At 41.8% G+C, this 12653-nt stretch overlaps 1 protein-coding gene across 4 annotated transcripts in view; it reads right to left on the bottom strand.

Annotated features, from left to right (window-relative positions):
* Positions 1-1459: 1459 nt before the first annotated feature.
* EIF2AK4 (eukaryotic translation initiation factor 2 alpha kinase 4) overlaps positions 1460-12653 on the bottom strand; it is a 45330-nt gene continuing 34136 nt past the window's right edge. For 3 of the 4 annotated variants that reach the window (XM_061551627.1, XM_061551625.1, XM_061551624.1), the window contains 12 exons: positions 12442-12612; positions 11735-11869; positions 10633-10740; positions 9246-9374; positions 7442-7519; positions 7183-7295; positions 6269-6327; positions 5777-5874; positions 5586-5654; positions 5395-5439; positions 3929-4047; positions 1460-2688 (listed from right to left, as the gene is read on the bottom strand). In XM_061551627.1, coding sequence (XP_061407611.1) covers positions 2631-2688; positions 3929-4047; positions 5395-5439; positions 5586-5654; positions 5777-5874; positions 6269-6327; positions 7183-7295; positions 7442-7519; positions 9246-9374; positions 10633-10740; positions 11735-11869; positions 12442-12612 — 1182 coding nt within the window. In that variant the 3' untranslated portion in view covers positions 1460-2630. The remainder of the gene's footprint in view (positions 2689-3928; positions 4048-5394; positions 5440-5585; positions 5655-5776; positions 5875-6268; positions 6328-7182; positions 7296-7441; positions 7520-9245; positions 9375-10632; positions 10741-11734; positions 11870-12441; positions 12613-12653) is intronic. The other variant, XM_061551626.1, reaches the window with a different exon arrangement.

The following is a 12653-nucleotide window of genomic DNA, read 5'->3' as shown; positions in this document are numbered from 1 at the left end:
ATAGCAACACAAGCGGTCATCAGGCGGAGATGATGACCGTTTGTGTTGCGATCGAAACGTGAGTTTTTAAATTTTATTTGTATTTTATTTTCTATCAACGTGACTTTACCGAAAGAACCAAAGAATAGTACATCTAGAATAGTATACTTATTTTTTGGTATGGAGTAGGTGCTGATTATTCGATAAAAATATTGGGGGGGAATTGATGAGTTGCTTTTCTATAAAACATTCTTAAAAAATGTATCCAACTTAATAACGTGCTCTTCATACATTGTATATTCACCTTTAATAACGTGTTTATATTTAATTGTAATTAAAATAATTTATATTTTCGCTCTTTTCATTTTCTTTCAATCCCTGTATCTGATCCGTCAACAGTAAACTTTCTCATCCACGTGTGCACCTTTTTTATATTCCGGTCTGCATTCAATCATTCCCAGGTGTATATCCGGCTGTGTTTAAGTTGTCCCGGAGATTCTGCAACTCTAAAATTGGTACCTTTTATTGTACTCACTTTCATCCGCTTTGCATCCTTTATTACAATATTCTGACACTTACCCATTGCTATCACTATATTTTGTCAAATTATATTTTAGCTTTTTGAAATCCAATATTTAAAAAAACTGGCACTGAATAACTCATGAAATCATAGTTCATTTTCTGACTCACTTTAACCATCTTAGAAATTATACATTTTTAGGTTGTGTAAAAGCTTGGACTGCATCAATTCTCCCCCGAGCCAAATACCATTTAATAGTCTGCAAAGGCTATGCCATTTGTAATACAATATTCATCTGTCTTTTCCAGAACATGATTGACGGTATGTACAGAGAACATGGTCAGTCGTGGAGAAACCCATCTTAAACCTCGGTTGCTCATGTAGTTGGTTGGGTGCTACATTTCCTGATGTTGCAAAAGACTTTAGTGATTAATTTATTTACGTACAAGAGACTCAATCGTGGAATGGTTCCCCAATTATATTTCTCATCACAAATCTGACTTCAAGAATTAGACCCACGTACGCAGAAGGCTCTTCTTCCACTCGTAAGTGAAGCGATATTCTTCTTTGGGTCTTTCGGTAAAGTCACGTAGATAGGTTCAAATTAATAAAAATAAAATAAACAAAAAACTACGACATTTCGATCACAACACAAGCGGTCGTCTTTTTCCCTCCTGATGACGATCGCTTCTGTTGCGATCGAAACGTAGTTTTTTGTTTCAATAATTTTAACCTATCTACGTGACTTTACCGAAAGACCCAAAGAATATGAATTCCTGCAGTCACGAAAGCTTTAAGTCTGTTAAGCGATAGTTTATGTAATATCGTTTGAATTGAGGCGTATGTAAAACACGTAGGTTTTCTGTAGCTATTATTTCGACCCTGTACACTTTTTTCAATGATTTATTATACAAGTTTTGTATAATATATGCACACATTGAGTTTAAAATAAATAAAATGTAAAAAAACGTAATTCAAGTTTATTGAAACTGCCGAGCTTGCCGTTTTTGGTTTCACAATCATAACCAGAGAGACTGGACCCTGGCTAGAATGTCACATTGTCCAACATTACACGAATAAGCCATTACAAAAAATATACAATGATCTCTCTGCAGTATTCAAACTGTCAATGTACATTCAGCTGCACAGCAATTGTTTTTTTGCAAGAACTTTAGATATAAAGCAGAAGTCTTCGTATGAGCGAAGGCTGCAACTATTCAACATTAATTGAACCACGTTCCAAGACTCCGTCCAAGAACCCCTTTTTTCCTTACAAATTGGTGAACGTGGCAGCATCCTTGTGGCTCAAGTCACATTATCTATGATACACAAGCACGTGAATCAAAAGATAATTATTATTGATGCATCAAAACAAAGGTACTTCTATGCATGGCATAAGAAGCTAAGAATCGATAATAATCGATATTAATCGATGGATCGTTACACTCCTGGTACTTCACAGCAAGTGAGGGAAAACAGCGTTTAAAGCTGACATTGTAGACTTACACATTACTGAGATAGGCATGACGAGCGTACTTACACACGACTAAAGTGCACTCACACATCGTCAACATTATCAGTCTTGTACAGTATTCTTTCATCCTATAAACTCTCAAATCTAACACTTTTATAATCACTCTTATTAGGCAAATGTGAACACCTTTATAATGTACATGAATTCAATTAAAGTCCTCTCTAAATGCATAATTGATTTTTCTCTGAATAAGGCTGATGACTAACAGTATCCTATTCCCCTAATCTAACAAGCATTGAATACAAGTTTTTCACTAAAGTAACAAAACATGAAATTACGTACATTTATGTATACTTGAAAAGCATCAGTACAAAGCACGATTATCTTCATAACATTTTATTGAAAAACTCATGTTTTTGTTGCATGAATGATCGGCTCAGTATCTGTAATGTGACATTTCCGTGCAGCTTAAGGGGCTCTTTGCATTAACGCACTTCATATGAAATACACGGTCGTCCCATGCCAATGTGTGCCCTTCCTCTCCTGGCTGCCTCTCCCCATCTCTTGGATTTCCCCACCGCCTGCGTTCAAGTAATACTGCTGGAGGCGCAGTGAATGGCAACGGTGGGTAGGCAGACGTGTGCAGCTGTGCGCTGCTCAGAAGATGAAGCGGTGAACGTCATCCCTGTAGCTGTAAACAATCACTATGGGCACCCTGAAAACGAGACGACAATCCATGTCAGTTGTGTTTGGCAGCATCCATCTGCCAACTTGACAAAGATCTGTGGACAACTTATGTATGGGGGCTGTACAATAACCCTATCTCTGTCCACCTGGTGGTATAAATGGGTGCACCACAGGATTGGTTTTGGTGGGGTAAAGTCTCTCACCTCTTCCAAGATTTCTGGCCAGTTTGGAAGAGTAGGCCAATACTGAATTGAGGGGTTTTCTAGAGCCCCCTCTAGTGAAGGACTTTACACAGATACAGGAGTGGATTACAGAATAAATTGCTGGGCTGTATCTTGACCTTTGAACCAGTCAGGTTGAGTAAAAATCCCAGCTGGGTATTATCTCAGCCATCATCTTTAATCGGTCGATACAATTGGTAGTTGTACCACTTTGTAGGGGGTCAACAGTGGTTGCCTTAATGGAGATGCTGACCTCTGTCGTAGGAATGTTTAATTTACACCTCAGGCTCGAATCCACCAACACACTGCCCAATGGTCAGATGTGCATTAATGAACTTTTAACATTAACAAAAATTGCTACAGAATTTACTTTAATGTTTTGACTGAAATATACTTTGGAATGGAATCCAAAACCAACTTCAAATGTCATCAAACTTTAATGTCATTTAATGAAAATAGTTCTCAATGAGAGGAGTGTGTTTCAATCTCATCCGATAAAATAATAAATGATCATATCCATAAAAAGTAGCAACAATAAACAATACTAAAGCAACCATTACGTTCAACAGTGAGAAATATGAAACATGTTACCTATCATAACCTAAACACATTGCTAAATGTAAGATGCCCACAAAGGTGTCCTCCATTAGAAAAGAATAGACATTGGTTTGTTTGGTGGTATGAATATTTTATCATGTTTGGTGGTATGAATATTTTATCATACAAGTACCATCACCCCCGATATCCACATGTCCGCCAAGGAGTCGGCAACACACAATCGTATCAACATTTTAAAGAACTCCAGGTGTTTTTCAATACCTCCGCTGTGATTGCTTATTCTGCTTCTGTTATGTGTTGCTAAAGATATCCTATTGTTTGGTTTAAGAAATACCCAAGTAGAAAAGGAATATGTTCTGAATATTTAAACAGTGCCGTTCAAATGGCTAGATAATCTAATTATCATGGATGACACCTCAATGGATACCCTGTAGAACACAATGAATAGTGTGAATTTGATATTTAATCTGTCACTGGTGAGCCACTCACCGTTTTTCTATCTTCAGCTCATGGATTTGATCGCAGATATCCTCCAAATACTTTCGCTGCTTTGGCAATTTGACGATTAATTCCTTTCTGCTCTCTTCAAAGGACTCTTCATCCTCACACTGTAAAAACAACAACAATTAAATAAGGCAAACCCCACACAGTCCGAAGTCACCTCTCCTAAAGTTAAGTTGCATTTAAGTATCCCTTCCAGATGTATTGTCTCCTGAACATAGAGGAATGTGTTGGTGATTACTGTCACAGATGTTAGTGTGAACTCTACGGACCACAGAGTGGATTTTTAAAAGACCCAAAGGCTGACAAAGTCTGATGCAAAGGAGCTTTCAAATCAGTTATGCAGTGGCCGCTAATGCACCCAATGGATGTTTTACCTGCAAATAATGTTTGGTTGAGCATGTTCAGATGAAAAGAATGATTTAAAAATAAGTAGATAGATCTCTTCCCTTAGCCACTAATTTTTCACGGTACGTAGCCAACCGTGCTAAGCAGAGGTGCGGGGAAGGACAAAAAAGACAAAAAGCAGTTCTACAGAAATTAGTTTTCAATCTGAATGTTAAAGTGCATAGCTCTAGTGGCTTCCTAATAGCGGAAGTAATGACGTTCCAGATGACTGCAGAAGCGCATTCGTTGGTTACAAATACATGGGTACAAACTGGACACCTGGATTTCGCTTCTGCGACTTACAACGCTTCGACTCTGGCGAATCAATCTTGTTGAAATGGAGACAGAACTGGGAGAAATTGGACATAGATGGTATCAGCAAGGTAAGAGAAAGGAGGATAGCTCCTTATTTAATAGAGAAAGAGTAAAGAATTAACACCAATTGTGGAGGAGTGGACTGAAATGTGTGGTGCATTCCAAGTGATTCGGTAACACGAGTATTATAAAAATCCACGGCAATTATTTATGAGGGACCAGGGTCAAAGTAAAGAAACGAGTTGATTAAGAGCAACAGACCAATGTCCATAAATAAGGACATTTCCAAGTGGTACATATTAATTGCTGTGACATGGATCATAAACATGGATACTGACAAAGGAAATGGAACAAAAGCCGAAACGTACACAGAGAAGCATGTAGAGATGTGTGCTGGGAATGACATGGAGAGAGAAAGAGGAAGACATGGATCAGAGAACACAAATTGGTCGTTTAGAAAAGTGGACTTGAGCAGGTCACACAGCGAGAATGGATGATGACCCATAGACGGCACCGATGATGGAGCAGCAGCCAACGGAGAAACCATCCCCGAGGGGACAACCACCATGGAGTGATGAGATGAGCTCATGTGCAGGAGCGAGATGGATTGTGCCATCACACAATACCATGAAGAATGGCAACAATGTCTAGAGGCATTCATCTAGCAGTGGATAAATCATGGCCGACGCTGACAAACACACATGGCTATAATATCCTAGTGCAATGATCTAGAATTACTTTAGTCTATATACCTCCAAATGGGCAAAATTCTTCATCATGTTTCCTGGTAGATCCACCTGGTATTGGGAACAAAGACAATGTATGAATTCAGAAGTCAGATAGTAAACACAAGTATACAAATCTTGATTTGAAGCATATTAAATGTTTTTTAGCTTTAGTGTCCATTGAATACATCGTGATGATAGTAATGTCCAGAACTTACCGCAATCACTTCAACATCCAAGTGTTTATGAAACATGTTGCTTACGACTGTGTGAATCCGAGAAATAATCTGAAGCACAATATAAACAAGCTTTGGTAAAGAAGAATAAATTAGAAAACAACCCAATTAAACAATGTAATTTTTGATCATGAAAATAACATCGTGCGACTTATCGAGCGAGTCAAACTTGCCTGTGCCTCATATCTTTTCTTGGTATTGTAGGGCAGCTTTTCAGTTGTGACGAAGTTAATGTTAGGCACCGTTACACTTCCAAACGTTTCACTGGCACCTGTGAATAAAAAAAAATGACAGGAATGTATTCAGTCTGACCACAAGGTAGCGTTTACCACCATGCTCATAAACAAGCCACCAAACGAATTGCAAGCTGACCTATCAATAAGCCTGGTTTAGTTTATAATGAATGAGACGGTGATGCTCACCACGTTACTACATTTCAGGAGAATGTGAATTTAATATTTAACGTTTTTGAGGTAATTTATTTAAAGCTCCTGGCAAAGGTATTTCATCTTTTATGCAGTGGTCTATTGAAGCTTTAAATATTAATATTGGCCTTGTAAGTGCTCCCGGGAGAATACCGATATGGACACAAAGAGCTGAATTCAACATTCGTCGGGTTCAGCAGATGATAGCTGGTGCATTTTAGACCAAATACACAACCTCACCTGTGCTGTTAAAAGTTGGTCCCTTTTGAGTTGTAACAATGACTCCTTCTGATGTATCTCTGCAAAAAAATGTGAACAAACTGTCGATGATAGATCCTTGCTTACGTGGCAACTTCACGAAACTGCCGAGACACCAACGCGTGACACCGTGTGACACACAGCCATTGTTTACCCAGGAAAGGATTCACTGACGGTGCGTTTTCATGATCATTGGAAGCATACATTGCTGCTTTATTGTTCCTTTAGTGCCCCAATGCTGCATGAGCCAAGCCATGTGGCTCCATGGACCTGGGCACTCTGGCTCTGCTCCCCGAGCTCTCTCTCCCCTCCTCCTTTCCTCCCAAAGCAGGAGGAAGCGATTTTGATTAAAAACATTTTTTTTTAAGTGTACCAAGGTACACTTGGTAGCGCTCTAATGAATCAATGATGCATCCTTCAGTTCCTGAAGAAGCTCCTAGCATGAGGAGCGAAACGTCAGACATCTTGCTGAACAACACGCGGTACAACCAGAATATACTTCAGAGAGCTCGCTATCAAGCACGACCGCAAAAACATGCAGCAGGAGATCTCTCTGTGGATTTGGCGAGGCTATCTCAAGCAAATAACGATGAGCTTTATATTTCCACCATGTTTTTAAACACCAAAGCCATTCCACGACAAGGCTACATTGGGAATGCGAACTTAACCCAGTTAACCTGGTTCGTGAATCAGGCTGGCTCACTACCCAGTGGTCACGGGAATATGTAAATGTTCTTGAGACTATTTTTCAGGCGAGGCCTAGTTATAATGTTTTGACGACGTCATTCCAGGATTTTTGCACGTCGAAGGAAACTGGAATTGCAAGGAAAAAAATCTTTGGATGTGCATGTGGTGGTAACATAAACAAGGACTTCACACACAAGGTGCCAACCAACCTGCAATTCCTTTCTTCTGCAGCACGACTTTTCAAATTCTGCTGAAGGAAGCTGATAACTTCAAAGTCGACAACCTTTTTCTCCGACTGCCATTCCTTATCTACGGCCTTCACCTAACGTAAGAAAAAAAGACCCCCACAGTGATCACCACAATTGAGGTGCACATTAAAGCCTTAACCAAATTAACCAAATCATCGGCATCCACCACAAATGTATTAACACCACAATGATTGTGATTAAAAGACAGAGGTCCACGTACTCGCACAGTCCCAGACTCCAGCAGCACCAGGAAAGGGATGTCTGCTTGCCTGCAGTAATCGTGTAGGTCCACCTGCGACTGAAGAAGACAACATGCGAGCTTTATCAATCATTGCCATTTTTGTTCAACAAATTATTTGGTGCCACTGTATTGGCAGTGGTGCACAAGCACAAATAACACGAAAAAAATACATCCATCAATCATACTGCCTGAAAGGAAAAATGTAAATAATAGGCTACGTTTTGGTAAATGGACCTTCTGTGAAGAAGGGCAGATTCCTGAAAACATCTGAAATCTCTTTATTTATTACAGAGGCAGATGACAGTCGAGAAAAAAACGATCTGATGGCATGGAACATGCAATGAAACGAACAGGAATGACATTGAAACATCAGCAACAGTTGGGATATTGGCAACACCTGACAATCACCAACAATTGAGGACTCCTACTGCCGGAAGTTCATGGGCCTAGCGGCTTCCATAAAGAGGCTGTACAAGATCTGATATCTTTTGTAAAGCAGTCCATTGAGTTGTGATCCAGGATATTTTGAAATCATCCCATCGGCAAGACGGGACAGAAACATGTTCTTCCGTAAGGAGTGTTTTGCAAAAAGGATGGAATTGGGAGTACCCAAGATGCAACGCAGGAGAGAAAACCCATGGCTCGACTGCCATCCGCTGGCCACATCACAGCCCAGCAGATTGGGAGTGTCAGAAAAAATGACGATCTCTGAGGGATTTTCGCCAATCCAGTTTTCAAGTGGCAGACGACACGAGGGCACCACCAACGTGTTTGCATACGCACAAGCTCAACTGGTCCCACTGAAGTTGGGACAATAGTATTAGCCAGAACTATATAGCTATAAAAAATAATGGGTTTTTGTACCCTTTCTGGCAATAAAACAGATGTTAAGATGTTCAAACAACAAATGGGAATCAAGTGCATTAACCACACGTACCCGTGGTGAACAGGCAAACAAACTTGATTCCTTGCAAAATATTTATATTTGGTGTTTCAACATCTTAAAACCTGTTTTATCGCCAGAAAGGGTAAAACCTATTCTTATTTTTCATACATTGATAATTATATAGATCTTGCCGATGACAAATCATCTGTAATGTACCCAATGTCATTGAATCACAAAAGCTAAGTATGTTTGAGCCTGGCTAGTGCTTGAATAGGTCGCCAACTTGCATAAAAACAGATGTTATAGGCTGCTGCGGGGCTATGTGGTGGGCAACATGGGGGAGTGCAAGACAACCCATCGCATTGTATTTCTTTGGTCTCGCATCGATGCTCTCCTTCACCGTGCACACCGACTTGCATGGCAAAACATATTTCACCCTTTCCCGTTCTGAGGCGACTGACAGTTGTTGCAAGGTGGGTCCCGTTCACTGCTGAATCTCAGAACGCGCAAGCGGTTCAACGTTAATTTTATTTAGAGAGGCATAGCGCCGTTGATTTTAAAGACATTGTACTCACCGCAGAGAACCAAAGCGACACGACCACACGCTATGATAGCTGGCGCCAAACTGTGTCACATGCTCTCCCGCATGGTCTCGTGGAAGGCTCAGTACCTATAAAGTTATTTGATTAAAACATTTCTTCCGATTCCGTTCTGATGATGTACACGTGTGTCATCGGAACGGGAAAGGGGTTAAACAACCTCCACGGCCCGTGCAGTGTGGGGGGGGGGCCCTCTCATCCAGAAGTGGATTGACAAAAGGGCTGTGCATGTGCATACAGCTTGTGCCGATGGTGCACGTGGTTGCATGTACAGTGCGACCACGATTCTCTCTCTCACCTGCGCCACGTCGTAGTGCACCCCGGCACGGAGGCCAGCGGCCCACATGTCCTTGACCAAGGAGCACGCCCGTGGACGCATCGCGTCCCCGACAGCGCCAACCAGAACGTCGCACAGGTTGAAGCGCGGCTGTAAAAGTGTGGGAATCCCCGTTGACGTCAAGACAGCACCACTGGGAGACACGACACGAGGATTCACTGCGTCCACTAAGGGGGTGGGAGTGGTCGTGCAGTGTAAAGGGCACAGCGCGATATACCCGAGTTTTATTTCCGGCAACATCAGTGGTGAGTGATATCTTAACCGGTCCTGGGCCCATCCCCTTTCACCAACCCACGCTGACCAGCGTAGTGAAGTATGGTAAGACATCCACCATGAGCCACACCTCGTCAGTCATGGTGTAGGCAGGCCTTCATCCAACAGTGGACTAAGGGTCTGCATTCAATAGTTTATAATTAATTACTCACTCAATTAGCAGTGTCTATCAGCACCAATGAAATGGTTGCATTTGAATAGTCAGTCCTGTTTGACTTTGTTGATTGGATTGTTTAAACCAATATACAGGTATTGATTGGCTGGTGAGCACTGATTAAGGTCTGCATTTATTACTCAAACTTAATCGTGAAGATTCCTCAAAAATGATTCCCCTACTTTGCTGGTCATACGAATACAATATAGGTTCTTAATAAAATGCAGAGGACAAGATTTCCTTTCACTACTTAATGAATGCACTATATCCACGCTTGTAAAAATATTGCGAATACCAGTTTAAATATTTATTGTAATCTTTGGTTCAATAATCACATGAGAACGAACCATATTTAAGTAATCATACAAAAGTCCCCGGAATATGGCGACTGGCAGCGACTCTTGATTAAATTGCATTATCTAGTGCAGCCAGTTTAAGTCTCATCCCTGTTGCCAATGACGGAAGAATAAAAATAACACAGTAAAATTAAGATTTTACACTTAAGCATGTTCCAGCTCTTGAGAGTGAAACATTTTGATTTCATTGATATACTACAAACACTCTTTTGACAGGCTTGTAATAAAACGTGGCCCTAATATGGATTAATAGAATTAAGTGAATGAAAAATTGGCCACACGGTGTTCCAGGACTGCTCTCTAACAAGGCGATTTTAAGCTGCACAAGTTCCAAATGGCAAGCTTCATCTCCTGACATGATGTCGATAGCACGATTGGAATATAATTGGATGAAAAAAATATATGGAAGTTGCCAATAACCATCAGCGTCAGTGCACAAAGTCTGCAAATCAAATTAATGTTTGAGGTTTTCTTTCAGTGCCGGTGTTGAATGTTGCACCACGGTGTTTAACCCAAGCCCAGGCTTGATGGCTGTGTCCATGCACAAGCCACCCCCCGCCCTCACCGGCTCCTCCTTGCTTAGGATGGCTGAAGTGATCTTGTCGAGCGCCAGGCTCACCCCAACCGCAGAGGGAACAGGCCCCGATGACTGCGGTGCTCGAAACATTGAAATCTGCACACGGAGAGAAGCACGAGACCAGCGCCCAGATAATGCTGTGGATGCATTCACAAGTCTATACAGTGATTGTCAATGTAGGTGGCGTAAAATAGAAAGTTGCTGTTGTCACTGTCCTGTACAAAATGCACATCAACCACTGCCTCCAGACCTTCAGGTCATGCTTCCACCCCCATATGAAAGTTGCCACCCAATTATGCATAACCCTGCCAAGCCACGCCCTTGCCCCCCCAGCTGCCCCCCAGTGCTCCCTGGACAGAAGCTCCCTTCACCCTGCTGTCCAGATATGGAGCTGCCTCCCTGGACACATTGTCGGTGAAATGACCAATTCTGGTTTTCAGGCCTTCAAATGCCGAGCACATGGCCATCTCCTAGCTTCACACGTCTTGTAGGACGGAGTCACTGAGCTGCAGTGAACCAATCATCACGCCGATTAGCTGTACTAATGTCTGGTATGGCTGTTGTTCACAATTTCACCAAATAAAAAGAAAATACAGTGACTTGAACAAACACTGGGGAATACTCACTGCTGGTGACGTGCAGCGAGACTGCATGTTAGGATGCAAAAGGGTACCTCCAAGAAGTTCAGTTGCAGTAAGATAGCAGGTTAATACGTTTATGGCACGATTACCAGTTTGTATACTTGTATAACTTTCAGGGGCCCCATGGCTCAGTTATTGTCTCCTTGCATATAACGCTCAGTAGAAATGGCAATCCACAACCGACTACCACATGCCGATGGGTTCCTCCACAGGTGAATCATCTTTGTTTCTCATGGAAGCATGCCTATTGCCTTTTTAAAAAGCTGTTCAAACGATATATAAATGAGAATTTGTAATAAAATAAAACCCATCATTTAAATTTTGCAAAGAAAAACATTTTGTCGCGCGTGGTGGCACAGTTGTTGAATGCTGGCGGCATGAGTTCAATATCCGTGTTCATGACTTGATAATAAACTAAGCGGAGACCCAAAGCTTCTGGCTGTCCTCACCAGGTTATCGTAGCGCCCCCCAGCGGCCAGGATGTCCAGCACGGTTTTGTTTTTGCGGCGGATGAAGCTGGTGAATTGAAAGATGAGTCCGCTGTGAAGCTGCACTTTGTAGACGAGTCCGAGGCTTATCACAACCTGCGCCGCAGTCACATCGAACCCACACCGCATGGCCCCACCATGTGACAATGACATGTTTCAGTACTTTTTTTCATTTAAATATTTTCAGGGTTGGGTTGCTTTGAGGGCCAATGTCCATGTAAAAACATTGATACACCACTGTTGAATTGAAATTTGGCAGTCATAAGGTGTCAAAAGCAAAGTTACCAATGACTACACCAATATAATACTAATGAAGTAAAGTCAGTCACAGCTAGTCCCTGACTCAATGTGATGGACTCATTGTAATCCATGGTCTGAAGAGACAAGGCCATATACCACACTTGGGATAGCAGTTTCTATAGAATGGCCTTGTTGGAAACTAGATTGTCCTGGGACAGAGGCAGAGGTCTTTGGCAAGGGAGATTAGTCTTTCAAGGCCACTGCAGTAAATATAATTTCCACATGCACCACAAATTAAAAAAAATCAATCGATTCTTGAGTGAAATATTACGACGATGAAGGGTGAAAAATCATTACAATTTCTAGGAGGGCAAATCGTTGTCTTTAAGGAACATTCATCGTCTGAATGCACTTCAAACCCAGCTCACCTGATGCCGAATGCACATGTACTCCAGGTGCTTCATGACCTCCTCCAGGTAGCTCAGCCCCTGCTTGACCAGCCCCACCGTCTTGGAGTGTTTGCCCGCGAGCGGCCTGAGTGCCGCCAAGACGTCCATCGTATTCCCGCGCCGCTCCACAAAGTGGAACAGCAGCGTGACCTGTGAGAGGAGTGGGCGGACTGGACCAATCACCCTGACTT

Source organism: Lethenteron reissneri, chromosome 14 (assembly GCF_015708825.2).
Source record: "Lethenteron reissneri isolate LAM-NWPU_2019-01 chromosome 14, ASM1570882v1, whole genome shotgun sequence".
In the NCBI taxonomy this organism is placed as follows: Eukaryota; Metazoa; Chordata; class Hyperoartia; order Petromyzontiformes; family Petromyzontidae; genus Lethenteron; species Lethenteron reissneri.
The sequence above is the reverse complement of the archived record's forward strand: the minus strand, read 5'-3'. Positions and strand labels throughout refer to the sequence as shown.